The sequence below is a fragment of the Culex pipiens genome, chromosome 1 (assembly GCF_016801865.2).
Source record: "Culex pipiens pallens isolate TS chromosome 1, TS_CPP_V2, whole genome shotgun sequence".
NCBI classification, from domain to species: domain Eukaryota; kingdom Metazoa; phylum Arthropoda; class Insecta; order Diptera; family Culicidae; genus Culex; species Culex pipiens.
The window spans coordinates 93,090,509-93,116,018 of NC_068937.1; the positions used below are offsets into that span (position 1 = coordinate 93,090,509).

At 33.6% G+C, this 25,510-nt stretch overlaps 1 protein-coding gene across 2 annotated transcripts; it reads left to right on the forward strand.

The window, feature by feature from the left end:
• Positions 1 to 979: 979 nt before the first annotated feature.
• LOC120424507 (actin nucleation-promoting factor WASL-like) lies at positions 980 to 9,974 on the forward strand. 2 transcript variants are annotated; one of them, XM_039588659.2, is made up of 2 exons: positions 980 to 1,759; positions 9,487 to 9,974. In XM_039588659.2, exons 1-2 carry the CDS (start codon positions 1,301 to 1,303, stop codon positions 9,817 to 9,819), a joined length of 792 nt encoding a protein of 263 aa, XP_039444593.1. In that variant the 5' UTR covers positions 980 to 1,300; the 3' UTR covers positions 9,820 to 9,974. The 2 variants fall into 2 exon arrangements, with proteins under 2 accessions (XP_039444593.1, XP_039444594.1); XM_039588660.2 differs by having other exon boundaries at positions 9,508 to 9,973.
• Positions 9,975 to 25,510: the final 15,536 nt, after the last annotated feature.

The window sequence follows — 25,510 nt, forward strand, 5'->3', positions numbered from 1 at the left end:
TATTTTTCCCGTGTTCAGGAGGTCATTTTGAGCAACTTTTGTTCTACGAAAAACTTTACTTCTCTTGTTTTATGTTTTTCTTGTTTTATTTTTAGTATTTTAATTTGCATTTATCTTGTTTAGTCTTTGTTTGTTTTTGGTAGTATTTGGCCTATTCTACCACCTAATATTATTACATTTTGCTTATCTAATTTTTTCACGTTTTTAGAGTAACTTTTTCAATTTTTTGCATGTTTTTCACATTTTCTGCTATAGAATGGCACCATCATCATTTAAATTGCAAAAAAAATGCGTAGAGGCATAGTCTGGGACACTACAAAAATTACTGCATACTTCTTTCTACTTAAAATATAGGAAATGTTAGTAAAAAAACAGCAAAAGTTGACCCCTAAAAAAATTACATTTTTAAAAACATTGGCAAAGTCACATAAAACAAGTTAAACTTCCAACTCTAAAATTTTCTAAAATTTTAAGAGTTCTTCTTTCCAATGCTTTTTAAAGATCAAAAATCGGTTGGAAAATTGATTTTTGGCGATTTTTTAGATCAAAGCCCGTCTAAAGGCGGGGTTTGGTTGTAGAGGGTTAACGCCACGTTGTCCCACGACGCCCTCAAAAAGAGATAATGAATGAAAAAAGATTAATCCATATAATTTGCACGATGAACCCATGAATTAAAAATGAACCGTGATGCCATCCACGAAGAAACCTCTGAGCTGAAACCACCCACTCACGTGTCATTTACAATGCAAATTGTTCCGAGGTTTTCCAAGAATTTCCCAAAAGGGTTTCGCATGTCATGTGTTTTATCAATTTGTCGGAATATCAATTATTTTGAGTTTTTTGCTGTTTCCGGTTGGGAGTCGTTTAAAAATAAAAGTTTAAAACAATTTTGATTATACAAAAAGACAATAACAAAACAAAAAGTGCTCACAATGCTACAGTGTTCGAAACAAAAGGGCCTAAGATGGAAAAAAAGATGCACTTTCTAACGGGTCGTTAAATGTCATTCATCGTCTTGTTGTTCTTCAAACAGTTCAGCGCGCTGCAATCTGGGCCTGCTGAGATAATTTCGTCAATTTCACGCCTGCTGCGTCCAACTTTGCACTGAACCGTTTGGCGTGCGTCTCCCTAATGTGACGAAATGTCACCCACGACAACCCGCAAAGTGGTTCCCTCTCCCTTTCGGAACCGGACGGCGCTGAACCTTGACATCGCCGTCGCCACTAGTCATTTGACGGCAAAGTAAAATGTTTCTGTTACGGTGTTTCACCGGTTAGTTCGCGGGGAACCTTCGTACGGAATGGCCGAACATCTTCTGCAACGGTTCGCGGCCATGGGCAATCCCGGCACCACTAGCAGCACTTCCGGACCACCAATACCGGCGGCGGCAGCTTCTTCGTCGATGGCCACGCTGACCCATCGAGTGCACCACGAGCCGTTCGTTCGGTATCCGGTGTACGGGCCCGGATCCGGCCCCGAGGTGTACGAAGACGACGGACCGTACACGTGGCACGGAGAGAGTGGTCCAGCGTTCGGTGGACACCTGGGACCGTTTCCGGGGCCACATGGCCCAATAGTGCCTCCGCCTCCTCCTCCACCACCGCCGCCGCCGCCACCGTTTCATATGCCGTTCGGAAGGTTTGGCCATGCCCGTTTCAAGGGCGCTTCCGTTGCGGTGTTGACCTTTATTGGGTTTCTGTTCTTTCTGAGTGTGCTGCAGAACTATATTCGGGATTACTCGACCACGGGAACACCCACGGTGAGTAAAAGTGGTGGGGGAAAAAAAAGAAACAGTGGAAGAGCATGAAAAATGTGTAGCATGTGAAGATCTTAGTAACCAGGAACACTCTAATTATAGAACATCTACAAAAACAGTGTGAACGTGGTAAACCATGACAAATATTGTCCATTTCTTTCAAAGGTACACGCCGCGCGGCATTTCAGAATGTGCCGTAGACATTGTTGCCAGCGATTTTCTGCACTTTTGGTGCAATTAAAAACATACCTGCCAACAATGCCAGGCGATTCGAAGAAGAAGATCAACAAAAACAAAACGTGCAGTATGGGATTTGACAGCGCGCATTTGCCGAAAGTGCGGCGCGTCGTTCCGAGGCTGGTTTGCCGCGTGTCTTTCTCGGGAATACGCGCAATATCTCGAAACCAAAAGAAATGGCAGAACTTGTGATCGAATCCTCGGTGTTCCAGACTGTCGTCGTTTGGACAACAGTCCAAAAGTAGCCGGTTCAAATCTCTAAGTTCAATTTTCATCATACCGGTACAAGAATCGAACTCAAGCTTAAGTCTTAAGCCATGAGGATTCCCAGGAATCTGGTACGTTTCGCCGAATGTCGTTTCGCCGAATGGACATTTCGCCGAATTTGAAAAAAAAAGATTTAAAATTAAAGGTAAACAAAAAAATAAAAACAAAAAAATTACCAAAAGCTAAAACAAAGAACGATTCATGTTTGAAAGAATGCAAAAACTCACAGAAGTATTCTCAAACCCTTTTTTAGTACTTTTTTTTATCCTTTTCTTTTTATTTTTTCCTTTTTCGTTTTCTCTTTTTTTAAATTCGGCGAAATGTCCATTCGGCGAAATGTCCATTCGGCGAAACGACCTTCGGCGAAATGTCCATTCGGCGAAACGACATTCGGCGAAATGTCCCGCACCCCTTTCCGATATAAAGGCGAAACCCATAACCTTAGGGCCACGGTATTTTCAATTCAATTCATTTTATTTACCGAAATAACAATTGTACAACTTGTGTGAATGGCTGGTTCATAGAGATTTGGTGTTCCTTGCAACTATTTCCTTTTCATTAACCGCTTGGTAACAGAAGGTTCTTCAAATGCAATTAAACAAAAACTAGGGAAAATTTGGCCAAAAAACCTAGTGAGATCGAGGGCCACGGTATATTTACATGTTTTGACGTGTAATTGCACATTTTGCAAATTTGTTTATCTAAAATTACATCGAAAAGGAGGTAAAACTCAACCATACAGTTTTCGACCTTCCAAAATTGAAATATGTTTTCCTGTGTAACAATACAAGTATGCTCTCAAATTGTTTAAAAATATTTACCTTGAGAGCGGACATTTTGATAAAAATGAGGTACTCATAGCATAAATAGAAATGAAGCGTTTTAAGGATGCACAGCAAACAAGGAAGTTGTTGTCTTTTAATTCCAAAATAGTCAAACTTGCGGACCCAATCCTGCAACAATATGATTTTAATAATAAACCAACTGATTAAAAAACCATATCGATTGTTCCCGTAGTTTTGATGGTACTAAAATGTCTGTAGCAAAAATCTTGGTGCAAAAGCTCTACTTGGTGTGTACCGTTTAGACTAGAAAAAGTGAAATATACTGGGATAATTATTCATAATCTTTGTGACATTACAACAGGACTACCATTTTCATAATGATTAAAACGTTATCATTACACTATCGTTTTAGGTTGGAATTATGTATATTGTAAACGCTATTTTCTTGATTTTTATTTTATGGCAGATCCTGATAACGAATTGTAGAAATCACAACTAACATTTAAAAAAGCGACATAATTCATCTAAGCCCTTATGAAATGTTTGACGTGATTTGATTATTAAATTCTCTATTTACAAAAATATGACAATTTTCACAGAGGTTTAATTTTTTGACGTTGGAAATTGTATCAATAGTTTCCAAGAATCGTTGGTTGGAAACAAGGTTGATGGATAAGCACGTGCACATATAAGCACATTTTAACATTTTAGCTCTGCATTAATGCTTAGTCCAAGCTAATGGAGTAGCACTTGAAAATATATTTTCGGATCAACAATGTTAGCAAAAAGAAAATTGTAGAGCAATTTAAAAATATTTTTTCAGAAATGGACTGTGCACTTGACAAAATTTCACAAAAAAGAACTTTTGGACTGCCCCCCCCCCCCCCTTTAAAATTGGTCCGAAAAATCAGGGGGGGGGGGAATTTTTTAAATTTTTTCAAAAAACTTCAAAATTTCAATCTAATCTAATCTAATCAGACCCTAGCGCAGCCAATCTTTCGAAGGGATCCTGGAGAGTGCCTTAGGTTAGATGACGCCTAGCACTCTTCTTGTCATTTATTAACATTTGCAGTGCGCCATTGCATTAGAATGCATTGAAACATCACAAGCGTTAAACCGGCCAGGCCTACTGCGTAAAGCCGTATCGCAGAGATGACTCGTAATTGGGTTGAGTTTGAGCACAGAGTGTTCGAACAACAACACAATTCTGAATCGACAGGGGAGGAAGAAGCGTGGGGACACACCATACGCTCCGAGATTTGGTTGTATTCGTTGGGAGCACCATGCTAAGAAGGTTTGGTACTCCGGGACCCTCTGGGATGGGACAATGTATTTCCACGAATGCCCTGGACACTATTTGCCGTGGTTATAGCGCCACAACTCGCTCTTTGTAACAGTATTCCTAATTCCAGTCCACTCTCACCAAGTCGTCATGGCCTAGTGGTTAGCATTTTTGCTTACCAATCCAAAGGACGGAGGATCGAACCCCGCCTCGAGCGACTTTGATTTTTCGTTCATATTCATGGTTTCAAATTTATGTGTTCTTAACTTTCTCGTTGGGAGCAGATGGGAATCGAACCCAGAACCATTCGCTTACACAGCGAACACCGTAACCAGTAAGCCACGGCCGCTCCCTAAAAAAAAAAAAACTTCAAAATTTTAATGAGAATAAAAGTCAATTGAATTGAAAAAAATCTAAAAGGCATTTTTCTGCATTGATAATCATTCTTAGCATGTTTGGGCTGGATAAAAAATATTCTGAATTGTTATGAAATTCCAATGTATAGCACCGCAAAAACTTTTTTTGCCAGCAAAATAATTTTTTGACAATACTTAGGTATTTTGGAAACTAATGATTGCAAAACAACTGGACAGGTGTATCATGCATTTTTAAACACTTTTTTCACAGTGGCTCGTAAATGAGCAGTTCTCTCAGATTTCGGTTATTCGATTTTTTTTGTATTTTTTAATCCGACTGAAACTTTTTTGGTGCCTTCGGTATGCCCAAAGAAGCCATTTTGCATCATTAGTTTGTCCATATAATTTTCCATACAAATTTAGCCGCTGTCCATACAAAATTGATATATGAAAATTCAAAAATCTGTATCTTTTGAAGGAATTTTTTGATCGATTTGGTGTTTTCGGCAAAGTTGTAGGTATGAATATGATCTACATTGAAAAAAATTACACTATGTAAAATTTTTTTTAGTGGTTTTTTATTTAACTTTTTGTCACAAAAACTTGATTTGCAAAAAAAAACACTATTTTTAATTTTTTTTATTTTATGATATGTTCTAGAGGACATCAAATGCCAACTTTTCAGAAATTTCCAGAATGGGCAAAAAATCTTTGACCGAGTTATGATTTTTTGAATCAATACATTTTTTTCAAAAAATCTAAATATCTAAAATCTAAATATTTTCAACTTCATTTTTCGATGTAAAATCGAATTTGCAATCAAAAAATACTTCAGTGAAATTTTGATGATGTGTACCGTTTTCAAGTTAAATCCATTTTCAGGTGACTTTTTTGAAAATAGTCGCAGTTTTTCATTTTTTTAATTGCACATGTTTGCCCACTTTTCAAATATTTCAATATTTTCAAAAAATTTAAACCAAGACTAACATTCAAAAGGGCGTAATATTGAATGTTTGGCCCTTTTGAAATGTTAGTCGTGGTGAAAAAAATTGATAATATTTTTTTCGATAGGATCGGAAAATTTCACGAATGTTTCATATTTCAACATTGAAAATCGGACCATTAGTTGCTGAGATGTCGACATTAGAAAATGGTGTGTTGTTTGGGTGAGACTTAAAAACATCAATTTTCCTGTTTTTAAACCTTTGCATGGCAATATCTCAGCAACTAAGGGTCGTATCAAAAAGTTCAAAAAAGCAAAATATAGAGAATTTTCTCAGCTTTTCAAAAATATTTTTTTCAAAGGTGGGCAAACATGTGCACTAATTTAAAAAAATGAAAAACTGCGACTATTTTCAAAAAAGTTACCTAAAAATTGCTATAACTTGAAAACTTATCAAAATTTCACTAAATTACTTTTTGATTGCAGATTTGATTTTTCGAATTTTTGAAAAAATCAGTATTTTCAAAGATTTTTTGCACAACCTGGAAATTTCTGAAAAGTTGGCAAGTTTTAGTGACAAAAAGTTAAAGAAAAATTTTTTTACCGTGTATCATTTTTTTCCAGTGTAGTCCGTATCCATACCTACAACTTCGCCGAAGACACCAAATCGATCAAAAAATTCCTTCAAAAGATACAGATTTTTGAATTTTCATGCATCATTTTTGTATGGAAAGCTGCCATATTTGTATGGAAAATTATATGGACAAACTAATGATGCACAATGGCTTCTTTGGGCATACCGAAGGCACCAAAAAAGTTTCAGCTGGATTAAAAAAAAAACAAAAATTAAAATTTAAGAAAAAAGACCGATTTCGTACAGAATTGCTCAAATTCAATTTTTACATTTTTGTCCCCCCTTCGACTTTGGTCAAAGTCGAGGGAAATAATTTTTATTTGGCCGAAGTTAGAACGTCCGTCATGCAATATAGAGCTTAAAAGTTGGCACTTTTGGTCCACTAAAACTTATCAAAAAATTACAAGAAATCGAGGGAGTTAAAGATTGTCAAAATAGAGTTTTGTAATAAAAAGTGAAATAAAAAAATGTGGATTTCGTTTTCGTGCATCGATCAGAGGAACATTTCTCCAGTTACGGGGATTCGAACGCATAGCACTTTTTTATTAACAGCTCCCAAGTTTGTATGGAGAGTTATATGAAGAATTCAATGGTGTAAATGGCTTATTTGGACATAATTAATCGATGCACAAATATCATCTTAATCAAAAATCAAAAATAGTTTTGATGTTAAACAAGTGGTTTCAATTTACTCAAAAATCACCAAATTATATATTATTGGATGAATCTAAAAGATTAGATATCTGGCAATCCTGCCTCAAGTTAATATTTTTTTCAGAAATGGACTGTTTACTTTACAAAATTTAACAAAGTACTTTTGGACTGCAAATTCAATTTAATACCCGTAAATGTTTATTCGAAACTTTTAAATATCAAAACAAAAAAAATCTTTAAAAAAACATTATTAGGCTGAAGTTAGAAAGTCCGCCTTGCAATAAAGTTCAAAATTTGGAGCTTTTGGTCCACTGAAACTTATCAAAAAATGACAAAAAATCTAAGGGAGTTAAAGTTTGCCATAATCAAGTTTTTGTAATAACAAGTGAAATAAAATATGAAGATTTCGTTTGCGTGTATCGATCAGAAAAACACTTCTCCAGTTACGGGGTTTCGAACAAAAAGCACTTTTTATGGACAGCTCCCAAGTTTGTATTTAGAGTTATATGAAGAATTCAATGGTGTAGATGGCTGGATAACCTTTTAAGTTATATTTATATACTTTTTCGAAGCTACACAGAAAAAAATAATGTAAATTTGGAAGCTGTAATTTTGGAAGGTTGAATATTACCTCTTTTATGATGTAATTTTACCTCAATTTAGACTGAAAAAGTGACATTACATCAGAAAAGTGGTAAAATTACACATTTCCAGAGGTAAAATTACACCTTTTTTATGACATAAAAGATGTACCCCTTCCCAGATGTAATATTACCATGATTTTTTTTTTCTGTGTAGATTTCAGTTATCTGTGAGAAAACTTTGCAAAATACGAACTTTTGTTGGAACGGTAATTTTAAGACTTGAGCAATTCTCTTCCAAAACCGGAAATGGATTTTATTTGTATTTTTTGATTTGGCTCAAACTTTGTGTGGGCCTTCCCTATGATCAAAGAAGCTATTTTGTGTCATTGGTTCACCCATACAAGTCTCCATACAATTTTGGCTGCTGTCCATACAAAAATGGTATGTGAATATTCAAACAGCTGTAACTTTTGAGTGAATTTTCTGATCAATTTGGTGTCTTCGGCAAAGTTGTAGGTATTGTTGAGGACTATTGAGAAAAAATAGGAACACGGTAAAAAAAAATTGCTTCATCTGATTTTTTAATCAACTTTTTTTTCACAAAAACTCAATTTCCCTAAATACGTATTTGTTGATTTTCGAGATTTGTTGATATCTCGACTTTTTTTTGATTAGGTCCTATAAACAAAGTTTTAACTTTTTGCTTTTTGGGTGTTTTTGAATACCCCTGACTCAAGGCGGTTCTAAAAACACCCAAAAAGCAAAAATTGAAAATTTTGTTTATAGGACCTTTTCAAAAAAAACTCTAGATATGTTTTAGGGGACAAAAGTCCGCAACTTTTGAGCCATAGAGAAACATGGTCAAAAAATCTGCCGCCGAGTAATGATTTTTTGAAAAATAGTGATTTTTGGAAAAAATCGAAATTTCATGCTAAAATAAATTTGAAGTTATTTTTTGATGCAAAATTGAATTTGCAAACGAAAACTACTTAACAGATTTTTTGATAAAGCGCTCCGTTTTCAAGATATAGCCACCGAAATTTTGATTTTAGCGAAATATTTGCAGTTTTTCGATTTTTAAAAATAGTGACCATGAGTGACCATTTCTAAAAATATTTTTTTTTGAAAAGTTCAGAAATTTGCCATAAAATTGTCTAAGAGACATTGAAGATTGGACCTCGGGTTGCTGAGATACAGCCGCTTTAAGAAAAAGAAACACGAAAATTGAAGTTTTATAGGTCTCACCCAAACAACTCACCATTTTCTAATGTCGATATCTTAGCAACTAATGGTCCGATCCGAATGTTATAACATGAAACATTCGTGAAATTTTCCGATCTATTCGAAAAAATTTTTTGAAAGAAAAATTAAATCAGGACTAGCATTTTAAATGGGCGTAATTATCAAAGTTTGGCCCTTTTAAAATGTTAGTCTTGACTTGAAAATTTTCAAAATATTTTTTTCGAAAAGATCGGAAAATTTCACGAATGTTTCATGATATAACATTGAATAACTTTTTTGTAACCCATTTTTAGTTGGGAATGAGGAAGACACTCCATAGCTGGAATAAACTAGTTTTAACCTTGGTAGACTAGACTAGACTATTCAATGACCAAATATATATTTTTATTAAATTTCGGGATATTTGCTTTAAAATTGCCTCAAATATTTTGAAGATTGGGCTTAGGGTTGCTGAACAGCCTCCGATAGAAAAACAAATATGAAGAATGAGGTTTTCAAATATTAACGAAATTGCGTTTAATTTTCAAATGACTTTCAAATATCTCATTCTTGATAAAATCGAAAACTTCAACCGGTTTAGGACAGCTAGCGAATAAACATTAAAATTAATCAAAACGATAACTTTTTCCCGCGAATCAATTCTCCACTTCCAGGGAGGTTTCCTAGAGTCCTTAAGCCGGTTGAAATTTTCGATTAAGCCCGCATCGCGCTCCCTGCCGGAAGACCGTCATAATAATTCTGAGAAGCTTTTCGGTTCCAACCAAAAGGTCATCGTGCTGTCCTCGGGTGCCACCAAGGAGAACCTGCCCCCGCCGTACTCGAGCTCGCTGTCGTCGTTCCTGCAGAAGAATGACCACCACCAGCATCACTTTCATCTGAGCGGCGAAGACGATGACCGGCTCGATGATCGGCGATACGGCGGAGGGTCCAGCTATTCCTCGAAAAAGGGCAACGGCCACGGCGGAAAACGTCACAAGGGCACGCAGAAGCGACACTCGACGGATGCCGTGTCCGCGCCACCTCCGGCATCTGCTTCCTACTCGGATTTGCTGAACATTGATGGGTTGAAGAAGAAGTGATGGTTGGCGAGTTTTTTCGTGAATATTTATTTAAATTATGTATTTCTTCCATTAAAATAACATTCAATTTTGATTATTTTGTTTTCATTGAAAGACATCATCCTACTGTAAAAAAAAAACTTTAAGTCATGAGAAACGAGACCATGTCACTTTTTTCGTTCTTATCTGAGATTCGAAAGCCTTCCATCACCGTCAGATTATTCAAAACTTCACCGGTTTGCTCACCATTTACCCGGATCATCCTCAACCGGCCATAATTGTCATGCCCGCTCTCCCTGAAGAAAAAAGGTCACCACGAAATCCTTTTCCTTCCAGACCATCACCTCATCCGGAAAAGGAGAACCTGCACACCTGTGCAAACATAATTTAATCATTTTCCCCCGTGGGATAAGCCGAAATATTTATTTACACTAACCTGTAGGCACAGAGAGATTTCCTGAGACCTGGATGGACTTCAAAAGTTGTTGCACTTGGTCGGAAAAGCATGGGAAAAGTTTGGCCCATTTTGACTTGCCGCACCGGTTTGCGAGAGTGTGGCAGGTGCAGCATCCGTTCTGGTTGCTTCTTAAGAACGCTGGCCAGATGGGGGTGCCGGATAAGGAAGGATTATTCAAAATCGTATAATTTGTGAAGATTTAGACGGGATGCGGTGGGGATGGTCAATGTGCAAAAACAGTTATCGAGGATATTGCAAATTATATAATGTGAATATTAGGCTATATAGTATTGCTCAAATGTGTTATTTCGGTAGGTAGGTAGGTAGATTTATTTTAAAACAAACGGTTTTCAGAATTATTTTTTTGAATTTTATCAAGGACCAATAATAAAAAGAGGCCTCAAACGTGTCCTTTTTGATTATTTTATTTTTTTGACTTTATCCTAGTGAGGGCTTTCTCAACTAGAATAACCATTTGCGTCCACTCATGTTTCTATACAATTTTTTACAGCTGCCGTTTAAAATCAGTATCTTGATAACGGAATTTCTTATCAACTTGGTATCTTTAGCAAAGAATTTTCAAGAAATATTTTTTTCTGAATTTTCTGATAAATGATCAACAAGCTTTAATATTCTGGACTTATAACTAAAGTGGGCTAATGTAATACAACTTTTATTAGAACGATCAGAAATCTTTACGAAAGTTTATTTTTGTTCATATTGGAAATGGAATCAAAATCGAAATATTAAATTAAATGAAAAATCAACAATTGAAAATTAATATACATTTTTATATAAAAAACGTTACTTAATCCATCCTTAGGTGGTTAGTGCCTTCCTCACATTTAGAGGGGAATGCTATCCAAAATAGATACAAATGGGCGGATATTTCAGTGTTCTATCAACTTGATTCATTATTCATATTATCAGATTGGTTAGTCAGATCTTCATAATTCAGGGCACTTATGTGCTTATAACTTTTGATAGGGTTGTCAGATCTGCAATCTATTGAGCTCGTTGGAAAGGTCTTTCGAATACCTTTCTAAAAATGTATAACATGACGGGGTTTCTTACAAAAACCACCCTTTTTACAACCTTCCGGACTTTTGTTAAAATCGTTTTTTTAGCATAACTTTTGAAGTACTTTACCAAACTTTATAATTTTTAATAGCGACTTATGGGACCCCAATACGGATCGAATGAGACCAATACGGTCCAAATCGGTTCAGCCAGTGCCGAGATAATCCAGTGCAAATTTTTTTGATCGACATCCCACCACACACACAGACATTTGCTCAGAATGTGATTCTGAGTCGATAAGTATACATGAAGGTCGGTCTAGGAGGTCAAATTAAGAATTTCGTTTTTCGAGTGATTTTATAGCCTTTCCTCAGTAAGGTGAGGAAGGCAAAAATACACCATTTTCAAATTAATAACCCACACAGACGGTAATAACTAAATTCATGCCATTTCAATAACAAATACTGTACTGTTAAAATAACAGAAAGTGTAATGGAAAATTCTTGCAAAATCCTTTTTGCTTAAAAGTTCAATAACAGTTTATGTTATCATTAAAAAAATTGTTATTGGTCTGATATTGGTTGAACGCCAAAACAACTTTGGAATAACATTTTTTGTTATGGACGAATACCTCCAACTGTTATTGGGATGATCGGATTAGTTGTTCGAAGAATAACCCAAAATGTTATTAGTCTGTTATTACAATAACAATCCAATAACAAAAAAATCATAACGACGAATAACAAATCCTGTCATAAATAACATAAAATGTTATTGGCCTAGTATTTTCAAATATCAAAAAAACGTTAATCACAAGTTATTTCCGTCTGCTCGGGAACATATTTTGGGATGACATTTTGAAAACATTTTTTTTTCAGACGGTAATAACAAAATTCATGCCATCCCGGGCAGACGGTAATAACAAAATTCATAGCCATTTCAATAACAAATAATGTTAAAATTATAGAAAGGGTTATGGAATCTTCTTGAAAAATTCAATTTTGCATAAGGGTTTAATAACAGTTTATGTTATCATAACAAAATTTGTTATTGGTCTGATATTGGTTGAAAGCCAAAACAACTTTGGAATAACATTTTATGTTATGGAAGAATACCTCCAACTGTTATTGGGATGATCGGATTAGTTGTTAAAATAACAAAAAATAATAACAAAGATTTGTTCGAAGAATAACCCAAAATGTTATTAGTCTGTTATTACAATAACAATACAATAACAAAAAAATCATAACGACGAATAACAAATCTTGTTATAAATAACAAAAAATGTTATTGGCCAAGTATTTTCAAATATCAAAAATGTTATCCCGAGCAGACGGAAATAACTTGGGAATAACATTTATTGATATTTAAAAATACTAGGCCAATAACATTTTATGTTATTTATCACAAGAATTGTTATTCGCCGTTATGATTTTTTTGTTATTCGATTGTTATTGTAATAACAGACTAATAACATTTTGAGTTATTCTTCGAACAAATCTTTGTTATTATTTTTTGTTATTTTAACAACTAATCCGATCATCCCAATAACAGTTGGAGTTATTTTTCCATAACAAAAAATGTTATTCCAAAGTTGTTTTGGCTTTCAACCAATATCAGACCAATAACAAATTTTGTTATGATAACATAAACTGTTATTAAACCCTTATGCAAAAATGGATTTTGCAAGAATATAATACTTGTTGGCACCTTAGAAAGGATACTCGTTTAATTTATAAATTTCATTCAACAATATTTATATACTAGTTTTGTTTAGTTATTTTGAAAAGCTCATGACTTCGATAACTCAAATAAACTAGAAATTCCACAAATCCCTTTCCACATCAAATTTACGCCAGGTAATTGGTCCTGTTGAAAATCGTGCTCTCTATGCACTATTTGCCAATTTAAACGCAATAACTCAATATTTACCATCAATCCTGCCTGTGTTGACCTAATAAACTTTATGTTTGTTCATCAAACAATAATGCACAGATTCTGCACGTGTCACACACTCTGAAAATATAAATATAAATTAAACCTTCGCAGCTGTCCATCAAAACTGCATCATCGCTGCGAGAGAGTTGAGTTAAGTGATTAAACAATGTATTCATCAAGCGCATTTTCCAGCACATTAACGACCATTGAGTATAGTATCAACTGAACATGTTGGGTTTGCTGGGAAAGGGAAGCCCCCCCCCATGGAGGGGAGAAGTTAAATCGTTTTCATTCATATCAATTGTTTATCTCTTTAATTGTCACAGAGTTAATTCGCACACACGCACGCACTGATTAAATCAACACTGACCGACATGGAAGCAGATATAGAGAATGCGCACACAGCTTGAAAGCTTTAACGAGTTTAAATTGGCTTTTTTGACGTTTTAGTACAGCTTGAGTGTAAAAAAATCTTTAAAAAACGTTACCTTTAGGTGATTGGGGCCTTCCTTAGATTCTTAAAGTGAATACACTACACAGCCTCAAAAAAAAAAGGTGTATAAACAACACTTATTTTTATCGAAATATTTGAGATCCGGGTGCAAAAAAGTGTATTAAAAACATTAAAGTACTAATAACTTTCGATAGGGTTGTCAGATCTTCAATCTTTTGGGATTGTTGGAAAGGTCTTTTGATTACCTATCCAACGATGGGTCGCATGATAGATCCGGACAACTTTTTCATCAAAATATTTGAGATCCGGCCTCAAAAAAGTGTATAAATAACACTTAAGTGCTCATAACTTTTGATGGGGTTGTCAGATATTCAATCTATTGAACCCCCAGAAGGTTCGAATCAGACCAAAACGGTCCAAATCAGGTCAGCCAGTCCGGATATAATCGTGTGCATATTTTTCGGTGCACGGACTTACAGACCTACACACGCACAGACATTTGCTCAGAATTTGATTCTGAGTCGATAGGTATACGTGAAAATTGAAATTGCAATCAAAACATATTATTTGATAAAAATTTCGATTCACTCTTTTCAAGTTAAATCCACCAAACATTGTTTTTTTTTTATGATAACGAGACTTCTTTGTACCTGTAAAAGTGATGACCAAACTTACTTATTTTCAGCAAAGATAATAAAGATTGGATCTAAGATTGCTGAGATGCCAACAACCTTCGATAGAAAATCACACAAGTAAAACGAGATATTCTCTACATCTCCATAATTGCGTTGAATTTTTGAGTAACAAAAGCTAAGAAAATATGCGTCCGAAATCTATGTATTGTGACATGGTCGAAAGTAAATGTTTTATGCCCACTTTTTGTCATCTAAAACACATCCAAAAATATTATTTTTCAAAAATGGTTATTTTGCGCAATCCATTGTTTTTGTTGGTGTGAAAAATCTAAATAAAAAAAAATATTTTTCTCGAGTGTTACATTTTTTTAGAAGCCCTGAGCAATACCTAGAACATTTTGAAGACATCAAATCGATCAGAAAATCCGTTCTCAAGATAGAAATTTTCGAAAATCAGAAATATTTTTTTTGCATGTACCAGCTGCCAAAATTGTATAAAAACTTGTATGGGTAATTCTCCGCCAACTCACACAGCAGTTGCCCCGACCCCTCTTCGATTTGCGTGAAACTTTGTCCTAAGGGGTAACTTTTGTCCCTGTTCACGAATCCGAGGTCCGTTTTTTGATATCTCGTGACGGAGGGGCGGTACGACCCCTTCCATTTTTGAACATGCGAAAAAAGAGGTGTTTTTCAATCATTTGCAGCCTGAAACGGTGATGAGATAGAAATTTGGTGTCAAAGGGACTTTTATGTAAAATTGAACGCCCGATTTGATGGCGTACTCAGAATTCCGAAAAAAACGTATTTTTCATCGAAAAAAACACTACAAAAGTTTTAAACACACTGCCATTTTCCGTTACTCGACAGTAAAAAAATTTGGAACATGTCATTTTAAAAGAAATTTAATGTTCTTTTTGAATCTACATTGACTCAGAAGGGTCATTTTTTTCATTTAAAGCAAAATTTTTCATTTTAAAATTTCTTGTTTTTTCTATCTTTGCAGGGTTAATTTTTAGAGTGTAACAATGTTCTACAAAGTTGTAGAACAGACAAATACAAAAAAATTTATGTACAAACATAACAGGTTTGCTTATCCCGAGCAGACGGAAATAACTTGGGAAGGTCAGTTTTTGATATTGTGAGAAGATCAAAATCCGTTATTGGGATGATCGGATTAGTTGTTAAAATAACAAATTTCCATAACAAAGATTTGTTCGAAAAATAACTCAAATTGTTATTGCTCTGTTATTTCAATAACATACTAATAACATAGAATCCAGAACAATAGAATAACAAGGTTAGTTATTTTGAGCGATGGATGGGAGCACCCAAATAACAAAAACTGTTATTTATTTGGATCGATTGCATAACAAAAAATGTTATTATTTTTTATATATTTGTTATTTATTAATGGATTGATAGCATAACAAAAAGTGTTATTATTTTATCACATATCCGAGCAGAAGTTTGAAAACAGAAAAAAAATACATAATTATAATGAAGCTGTTACAAATATGGGTCATATAAGAGTTGTAATAAAAGAATTGTATAACATAATTTACTCAAAGAAAAACTAAAACAAAATTAGAATCTAATAAAAAAGTAACAGAACTATACCAGCAAAATATAACATAAAAGTACATGAACTAATTTTGATTTTTATATTTTAGTGTTGTTAACGAAATCTGTTTTGAAATTGATATTTTTGATATCTAGATTACTTTTTCAAAACCACCAATGCGCCATGGGATTCCTACGTACATAGGACCTTTTGAATAAGTAATCGAGATATAAAAATAGCTACTGGCTTTTCTATATTCGGAGATGCTGGTTTCTTAATGACTACGCATTTTCAAGTTTGACCTTGGCGACTCCAATAAACGTATTTAAAAAATCCGTCATCTCTCACATTCCTATGGTTTTTCGATGCAATCATGTTGTTTTTTTTGCCGATCAATGTTGAATTCCAACCTAAAAATAATGAAAAATTATCACAAAGTGTCTTATTCTTTTTCTTGAAGAAATAAGGCACTTATCTGAAGAAGATCATTAAAGTGATAAGCATCGCCACAGGAAGAATTTCTGATTATAAATGGTGCGTTGTGATCCTTAACTTGAGTTTCCAAAAGACAGCCTTCATCGACTCCATGACAGTAAACTGCAATAAAACAATATTTAAATATTTTTAAATCAAATATTGCACGAAAACAAAATGAAATATGTATAAAAAAAATCTAGGTTCTCTAAGAAGTAAATAAAATTTCTTTAAAAATCAACATTCAAATTAATCAGATTCCCTGTAAAATCAATATTGTAGTTCTTTTAACACGCAATTTGGATTTGTACATATAAGCAGTCATTTCTAGCTATCCGATGTCAAAGGGGCGTATTGGGTTTGTAAACAAAGAATGAATCCCTTTCATGCCAAACGTAAACATTACACCGACCAACCAAATTTCTGCGCAGGCTCAACTCGAGGGGAAGCATGAACATTCTGGTCCCCAGAAACAAGTTTACCTTAATATTTTCCAAAAATATTAATTGTGACCCTAAACTTCATGCTTACCATCGAGTTGAATCTGCGCAGTCATTTTTGTCCATTTTTGTAGGTCAGTGTTATCCAACGTGAGCAAGATACACTCTGTTCACAAACCCATTACGGCCCTTTGGCATTGTTTTGCTAGATTTAACATGGCAGGATATGATAAATGTAAATATGCACTGACGTGGACAGGATAAAATGCATATTTACAAATCTAACTTGGCCCATTTACTTGATTTGCTTGAAAAATATATGTCGGAGGTCGAATGTCAAGAGCCTAATTGTTAAACCGATTCGATCAGAAGGTGGAGGAGTAGGGGGAGAAGGAGGCGGAAGAAGAAAGGGATAAGGAGGAAGAAGAGAAGAAGGAAGGGGAGGAAAAACTACCGCTAAAAAAATAAGTTTACTTATCTTATTGCCCGGTTGATCAAGTTTGCTCTTGCTGGCTGGCAGGCCGTCCTCGCCGCAACCTTATCGAACAAGATAGATGCCTTCTATCAGGTTACAGAACCATCTTTGGCTTCGAAATTAGGTTTTACACCGACTCGATTTGGAGGTTAGAAAGGAGTGCACTGTTTACATGGACTTAGCACAGTTCGATGCGGTCCTGCTGTTAGTCCGTGCAACAAACAGGAAGACGTTTCCGCTCGTACCGGTGTTTTGTTTGTGTTGCTGGCCGGATGGAAAATAGCACCATCTGCTACTTTTGTGGCCAGGATTTCTACCTCTACTCTACCCATATGCGGCAACAAACGCGTATCTCTTTTTCCACAAACAGAACAAAGCGCAGACAAAATTATTACACTTGTTCCGATCAACTTTTGCGCGGATTCTTTTGCGCCGTTTTCCCCCGATTCATCACACTTAGCGCACAAAACATAGCACCACGGAACGGAATCCAGAAGAGGAACCTCGGTGTTCCTGGAACTGTCCGCGAACCGGCTCGGAAAACAAACACGATCGGATGCGCGCAACACAAGACGTAAACAAATGCAGCGCTCAGCCTGCTTTGACTGTTTTGACGTCTCTGTTTCTGTCAGGGATGCCAGATGAAATTTTGAGTTATCTGCAAATTTTTTTTCAAATATCTGCAAAAATCTGCAAACTCAAATACACGAAAAACTAGGTTTATGGATTCCTATCCTACAATTCTGTTTAACAAAATTATGGTGTTTAACTCAAACAACGTGCACATGTCTTTTTTATGTACTTAAATCTGTGTGAAAACAAACTATTTAGCTAAAATTATTTACAATATTTTCAAATAATTTGAGAAAGTCTTCATAAAATATACTATAGCTTCAATTAAATCTTATTTACCTGCATTCCTTTTCGATAAACGGCAGGATACCCTTAGTATAACTTTAAAATTACACAAACAGTGTTCTAAAAATTTACATATTTTTGTCAAGCTACCTTTTGTATGTTTTATTCCTCAAATTTGTGTTTTCCTATTTCCAGATTAGGCTAATATAAATATACTTTTTAGGGTTTTTTTTTCCAATGTTTTCGAAGACAAAAAAAATTAACTGTCTTCTAAAATAATTTTAATTAAATAATTTCGGCATGGTTTTCGCGACGGTTTTAGTTTTGCCTATTTTGTGATACTTTTGAATAACTTGACAAAAAGTTAAATAAAAATATGCGATAGTATTATTTCGTGCAGTATTGTATCTAAGGAAATTATTGTTTCAACGGCTATCAACGGTTTAAGCTGATTTCACGTAATTATATTTTTAAATCTTTAAAGTCCATGTAGCATATTTTCAGATAAGTCTAATTTTTTGATAACCATTTCAATGGCTTATTTTTCTTGCACCACTTTACTTGAATTGTTTACTATTTGTATGGTCATGTCAGTTATTTTCATAAACTTCAAATTTATCATAATTCTCAAAAGTGGAAAGGAGTTATTGTTACATCTCGCTGTAAAAATACATATGCGACAATTTTCTAAATTGATACGAAAGTTCTTATTTATTTCAAATGTAGGTCTCTGAATTCTTAATTCATTCATATGAAAATTCATTGTTTGCTTCGCTTCGCTTTTTTACTTGTAATTAAAGGATGACTTACTCAACAAATAAAAAGTAATAATAAAACAGTTAACAATAGATAAGACTGCCGATGGTAAAATATTTCAATAGTTCATCGCTAACAACATTTTTGGATGTTTTTGTGATCAGAAAAATAACCAGGCTAGCGTAGTTCAAGTCTGGCCCTGGAGAATCCGGAATATCTCCGGCCAGGAACCTGGAATCTAGGTTTTTTTGATGCATCGTGTTCGATGTTAAATTACTGATCGAACGAACCCAGAAGAACTAAAATTGGTTTAGTTTGAGCCAAGATAGTGGAAATATTCAATATTAAAAAACCAAGTGATAATTAAATGGCTAACAAATCTGTAATTTAAACTTTAAAAATTGTAAAATACCGTCCACACCTAAATCTCATAAGACTTCGCTAAAAATTTACTATGGAAAATCAAATCACATTAAAAATAACTTAGTCTTTGTCTCATTGTGGGTCGTTGAACTCTAATATGCCCCCTTAAACATCCGAAGTGATCTGGAAAAATGTACAGTTTTTTAAAATTTTATACATATGTACCCTTTAGGCATTTCACACCTTATGTTCTGAAACATTAAAAAAAAACTTGAATCCTAGCTCTACATTTTGTAAAGTAACTCATGCTGAAAATTGTGGAACAATAAGTAAGTAAAAAGACGAATTTTTAAAAAACTTCCGGAGCAACAGCTTAAGAGAATGTTTGATAAAATGTTTTTTTTTTAAATATTGTGTTTGTTTGTTTATCACAAGTAAATCTGTAGAAATTCATAAATGTAAAACTTTGATCAGTCGAGTCTGGGTTGTATGAAGAGCGTTCAATTTTCCGGGGTTACAAAATTCCAGGGAAACGGGAATGTAGAAATTTATCAAAAATTGATCTGATCCTGGTTTGGATTATTATTTTGCAACAAAATTGTAGAGAATAGCAATAGCAATGGTTAAAATAAGTGTGAGAATCAATTAATGCCTTGACTGCCTGTAAAAAAACTGACGACTTCAAGAAAATATGTATTTTTCAATTTATAAGCATACAAAATAAAAAAAATAATTATAAATATATTTTTCTAGGGTTTTTTCCTCAAAATTAATTTTCCCTAAAAGAGCTAGCTAGCAAAATCTTTACTTAGAACTATGTATCCTCCCTGTAAAGGCTTATGAATTGATCTCAGTTGAAAGGTTCTCCAAATCACTGAATTGCAAATGTAACATCCTGGAGTAGAACTGTTGAATTTTAATAAACACTGAATGAAAATTTATTTTTTTTAAAGTAGGTATTATTTTTTTAATAACAGTGTTTGGGCAGTGAGTAAAATTAATTCATGCTCAAAAACCATAAAATGCTTTTAAATTTATCTCTGTGACCAGCTCGAGAGAATATACTGAAGCATAATATTGATAATTAAGTTGCAATGAAAAATATATAATGCAGAAAATATGTTTTTCATGGCAAATATTTTTTCCAGAAAAAAATTTACTGGTTTGAGCTCAGCAATAAATAAAAAAAACGAAGTTGACTTTATAGCTGTCGGACACCATTGTTAGTATCAACCACTAGTGTCTTCCTTTTTATCTACAAGGACTTCGCCGCCCTGGGCTCCTAAGTGTATGAAAGTATGGCACGGAGCGACGGCGCCGAATACCCATATTTACACAAAGAATTTTAGAGCGCCCGCCGCGGGATTCGAACAGTCGACTTCTGGATTGTGAGTCCAGTGCGCGGTCCGATTGATCCACACGGGCGGGACCAGCAATAAATAAATAAGCATTAAATTTGCCTTAAAAATAATCCTTTTCACTTAAAATACAATTTTTATGCAATCACACCTCAAAGTTTTCAAATATTTGGAGCGAGCTTTTTGAAAAAATGTTTGCATGTTTTGGGCACTTTTGTGTAATATGAAAAAGTTTTTCAATGATTTTTTAATTATGCAACCTTCGGTTAAAATCATTTTCATAGCAAAAAAGTAGTTCAGTAGTTTCATATTTAAACATCTTACGCCCTTGGTAGCTCTAGTGCCATATACATTTTCAACTTTAAACTGAAATTTCTCGAACAAATTCACAAATTAACCTAATTCTCCTAGCACAGCCCTCTTTGAGACATTTAATGTTATCAATTCAATTTTCATCTAATTTGGTCATGGTAAACAAAAACGTAGAGGAAACTTAATTTTGATCTTGGTGGGAAGGGGTTATTTTCAAATGGTATATGGTATTTAACTATTTTTTTTATTTAAAAAAATGTTCCAAAAGGATAAGAAAATGTATACTTTCGATTGAATTTCGGGAAATCCCGGGAAATTAACAATTTTCCGGGAAACGGGATTTTTTTCTTCGGGAAATCTCGATAATTCCTGGGACGGGAAATTGGACGCTCTAGTTGTATGTGTTCTCTTAAATTTTTTTTTTTTTTTGTTAACATTTAAAAGTCAACACTTTATTGGCGATATTCCTCCTCAATAAGCTTGACTCTTGAACAAAACAAAAATTGAAAAATACATAAATATATAACTGTCGTTTTGATCTGTTTTTGCTTTTGGTCCGAAAACATAATTAACAATTTCGTAAAAAAATTAAATATATCAAAAATAAAAAAAAACTCGCATTATTGTTCAGAATGGCTCTAATATTTTATTTTTTTATATGTGTTTATTTAAAACATAAATTTTAAATTGAAATTTCGGAGCGGCCGTAGCTACTGGTTACGGTGTTCGCTTTGTAAGCGAATGGTTCTGGGTTCGAATCCCATCTGCTCCCAACGAGAAAGTTAAGAACACATAAATTTTAAATGATGAATATGAACGAAAAATCAAAGTCACTCGAGGCGGGGTTCGACCCTCCATCCTTTGGATTGGTAAGCAAAAATGCTAACCACTAGGCCATGACGACTTGGTGAACGTGGATTGGAATTAGGAATACTGTTACAGAGAGCGAGTTGTGGCGCTATAACCACGGCAAATAGTGTCCAGGGCATTCGTGGAAATACAATGTCCCATCCCAGAGGGTCCCGGAGTACCAAACCTTCTAAGCATGGTGCTCCCAAATTTTAAATTGAAATTTCTATTTTGAGGAATATTTTGAAAAAGTTTTAAAAAGCCAATATTTAAAAAAAAAATGTTCAAAAATGTGTCAAGAAATTACCTTAAAATAAAAAAAAAATACCTTGTGTAAATAAAACTCAATTGTTTGAAGAAATTCGAAGAATAGTTTTTTTTTAAATTGTGTTTAAACTATTAACTGCAATTAAATTATTTTTAAACATTTTATAAAATATTTGATTAAAAATGCACAATAACGCAAAAAGTGTATTTCGATTTTTTCATAAATATTGTTGTGCTGAGTAAATTAAACTTTATAAACTTGCTACGACCATTTGTATTCAAATGCAATCGACCAAACAATTGCAATAATATTCTAAACAAAATAAAAATAAATCAAATAAACACATTGTAAGATATCTTTGTTTTTCTTTCTTATAATCCAAATAAATTGATCTTATTTGCAACACTATTTAGTTTATTTGTTTATTTTAAAATAATCTGATAAAAATATTGTAATGAAAAAAAAATTATTGCATTTTCAACTTTTATCAAACATTAGTTCCGAACAGCTTCAGAAAAATCCGAAAAATCAGACCTGCAAAATCGTGCATTTCGTGTTAAATATTAAAAAAAATCAAAACTATAGCCTTGTGCCCTATCAGAAAACTAGAAACGCTTTGATTTATTTTATTTTTATAAGTTTTTAAGTTTATCTCCATTGAATCCTTATGTGAGCCAAAATTTCTTTTTAAATATCAATTGCATTAGTTTTTAAAATTCTATTTATTTAAAAAATTTCTTTTGTGTGCACTGCTGCTGAATTTTCAATGGGAAAACAATTAAAACTAAAATAATAGTCTTTCAGAAATTTCGAATCATAATTATTTAAATCAATCCAATTAAATAAAAAAAATAATAGGCATAGATAAATAAGTATGCAACTAACGTTTTTGTGCAATTTAAGAAACACAAACCCAAAATTAAAAACAAGGCAAACAATATATGTTGAAATGTTTTTAGAATGTTTGAACATTTGACTTGAAAATACTAAACTACCGTCATCAGGAGTGACATAGGGTCTGGAGGATGAGATTGGGTCATACAAATTTCAGCAATGTCACCCCTGATAACGGTTATCATTCTTTATATGTGAACGCCTTAGGTTCTTTATACATCAGACAAAATCATACAAGATTTTTTTCTTTTATATCTAGAGTTTTTTTCCTATAAGCTATTGTCTTTCATATGTTTATAGGACCTTTTCGAAAAAAAATCTGCAGATATTTATTGTGATACAAACAGTAATGCAGAAAGTGCTACAAAATTCATTAGAAAAAGTGACCAGCTTTCTTTGGAATCATATTCATATATGATTCGTTTGTAATTTGTCGTTTCCTTATTCAACTTTATAAGTTATGAAAAAAAGAGGGGACAAAAACAAAAGAAAATATTTGCAACATCATTGTTGATTGAATTGGGATAATATTTTTTATAACTTGTTAGTTTATGTTTTTTGGAAAATTGAAATTAGCTGTTTGTCATACGTTTTATAAGCTTACAAAACTGAATAAGTTATCAAAACCAAAACTCACTGTGAAACAAATCATCGACAAATTTGCTCAATAAAAAAAGAACCCCGGAATATTTTCTTACACATAAATGTCATGTACAGTATGTAAAAAAAGTATTTACACCCCTTGGGCACTATGCACAATTTGTGATGAAACATGTAAAACATTTAAAGTTTGACAGGAACCTAGTACTACGTTTTGTTCAGAAACTCATGCCAAACATTTTGCTACAAAAAGCTCATGAAAAGATGATTTCTATAAAAAGTTATATAACAAATACTATTACGAAAATAAAAAAAGGTGCAAAAAAAGTATGTACACCTTTCGAAAAATTAACATAAATAATGTTATTTGTTGACAAATCACCATAATTCCAGTCTCTCAACTCCAAATAGGCATCCTTGACTGATTAAAAAAGAATTTGGATTGAATATAAAGTTTACTAACTACTTAGTATAAAAGTTTATATAACTCTGCAAATTCTATATAAAACTTATCTAAACTTAATTTTGCAAACTTTTAATTCAACTAAATGTCAATATATTACCATATAATTGCTAAATAAACATTTTGGAGTGGGTATAACACCGTTTAGGGGGTATTTGTATCGATAGAATAGATTTTTCGTTGGAATTTCGTACCAACCCGGAATTACGTCGTAGGAAAATCCGCCTGCATCCGAACCGGTCCACGATTCACAAGTCAACCTATGTGGAATCGGAAAGGGCATAAAATTTCCGATCTTTTGATACCCAAACATCTAGGTTTTCTTTAAAACCTACGTTTTTAAATACCTGGGCAAAAAGGAAGTTTGATCCACGAGAACAAAAATTACGAAATTCCATACATTTTTGGCAGGTTGCTCAAACGAAACCATAACAACGTTTTTGCTTAGGTATTCAAAAACGTAGGTTTTAAAGAAAACCTAGATGTTTGGGTATCAAAAGATCGGAAATTTTATGCCCTTTCCGATTCCACATAGGTTGACTTGTGAATCGTGGACCGGTTCGGATGCCGGCGGATTTTCCTACGACGTAATTCCGGGTTGGTACGAAATTTCAACGAAAAATCTATTCTATCGATACAAATACCCCCAAAACGGTGTTATACCCACTCCAAAATGTTTATTTAGCAATTATATGGTAATATATTGACATTTAGTTGAATTGAAAGTTTGCAAAATTAAGTTTAGATAAGTTTTATATAGAATTTCCAGAGTTATATAAACTTTTATACTAAGTAGTTAGTAAACTTTATATTCAATCCAAATTCTTTTTTTAATCAGTCAAGGATGCCTATTTGGAGTTGAGAGACTGGATTTATGGTGATTTGTCAACAAATAACATTATTTATGTTAATTTTTCGAAAGGTGTACATACTTTTTTTGCACCTTTTTTATTTTCGTAATAGTATTTGTTATATAACTTTTTATAGAAATCATCTTTTCATGAGCTTTTTGTAGCAAAATGTTTGGCATAAGTTTCTGAACAAAACGTAGTACTAGGTTCCTGTCAAACTTTAAATTTTTTACATGTTTCATCACAAAATGTGCATAGTGCCCAAGGTGTGTAAATACTTTTTTTACATACTGTAGATTGAACAATTTTGTACCTGTGCTTCCCGCAAAAAGAAAACTGGACTTTTAAAAAGAATGTATACATAATCGCTACAGTTTAGCCTGATTGACTTTTTCGCAATTTTCGGTTAAAAATTGAGTTTTTGCGTGATTTAAGGAAAAGCTCGTTAAGTTTTTTGGTCAATATTTTTGGCGACTAAGGTAAAAACGAATGTAAATTAAATTAAATTGAATGTTTAATTCAGAATTTGCCATTGAAAATTCTTCTTCAAATCTTATAATAGCAATATACCAGGATAAACGGCCTAAAAACAACTGAGACCGGGACCAACGTTTTACTTCTCCATCCGATAGAAAAATATTTTGATAACCGCATTGAAAATCTTATGTAACTTCGCATTTCCATTT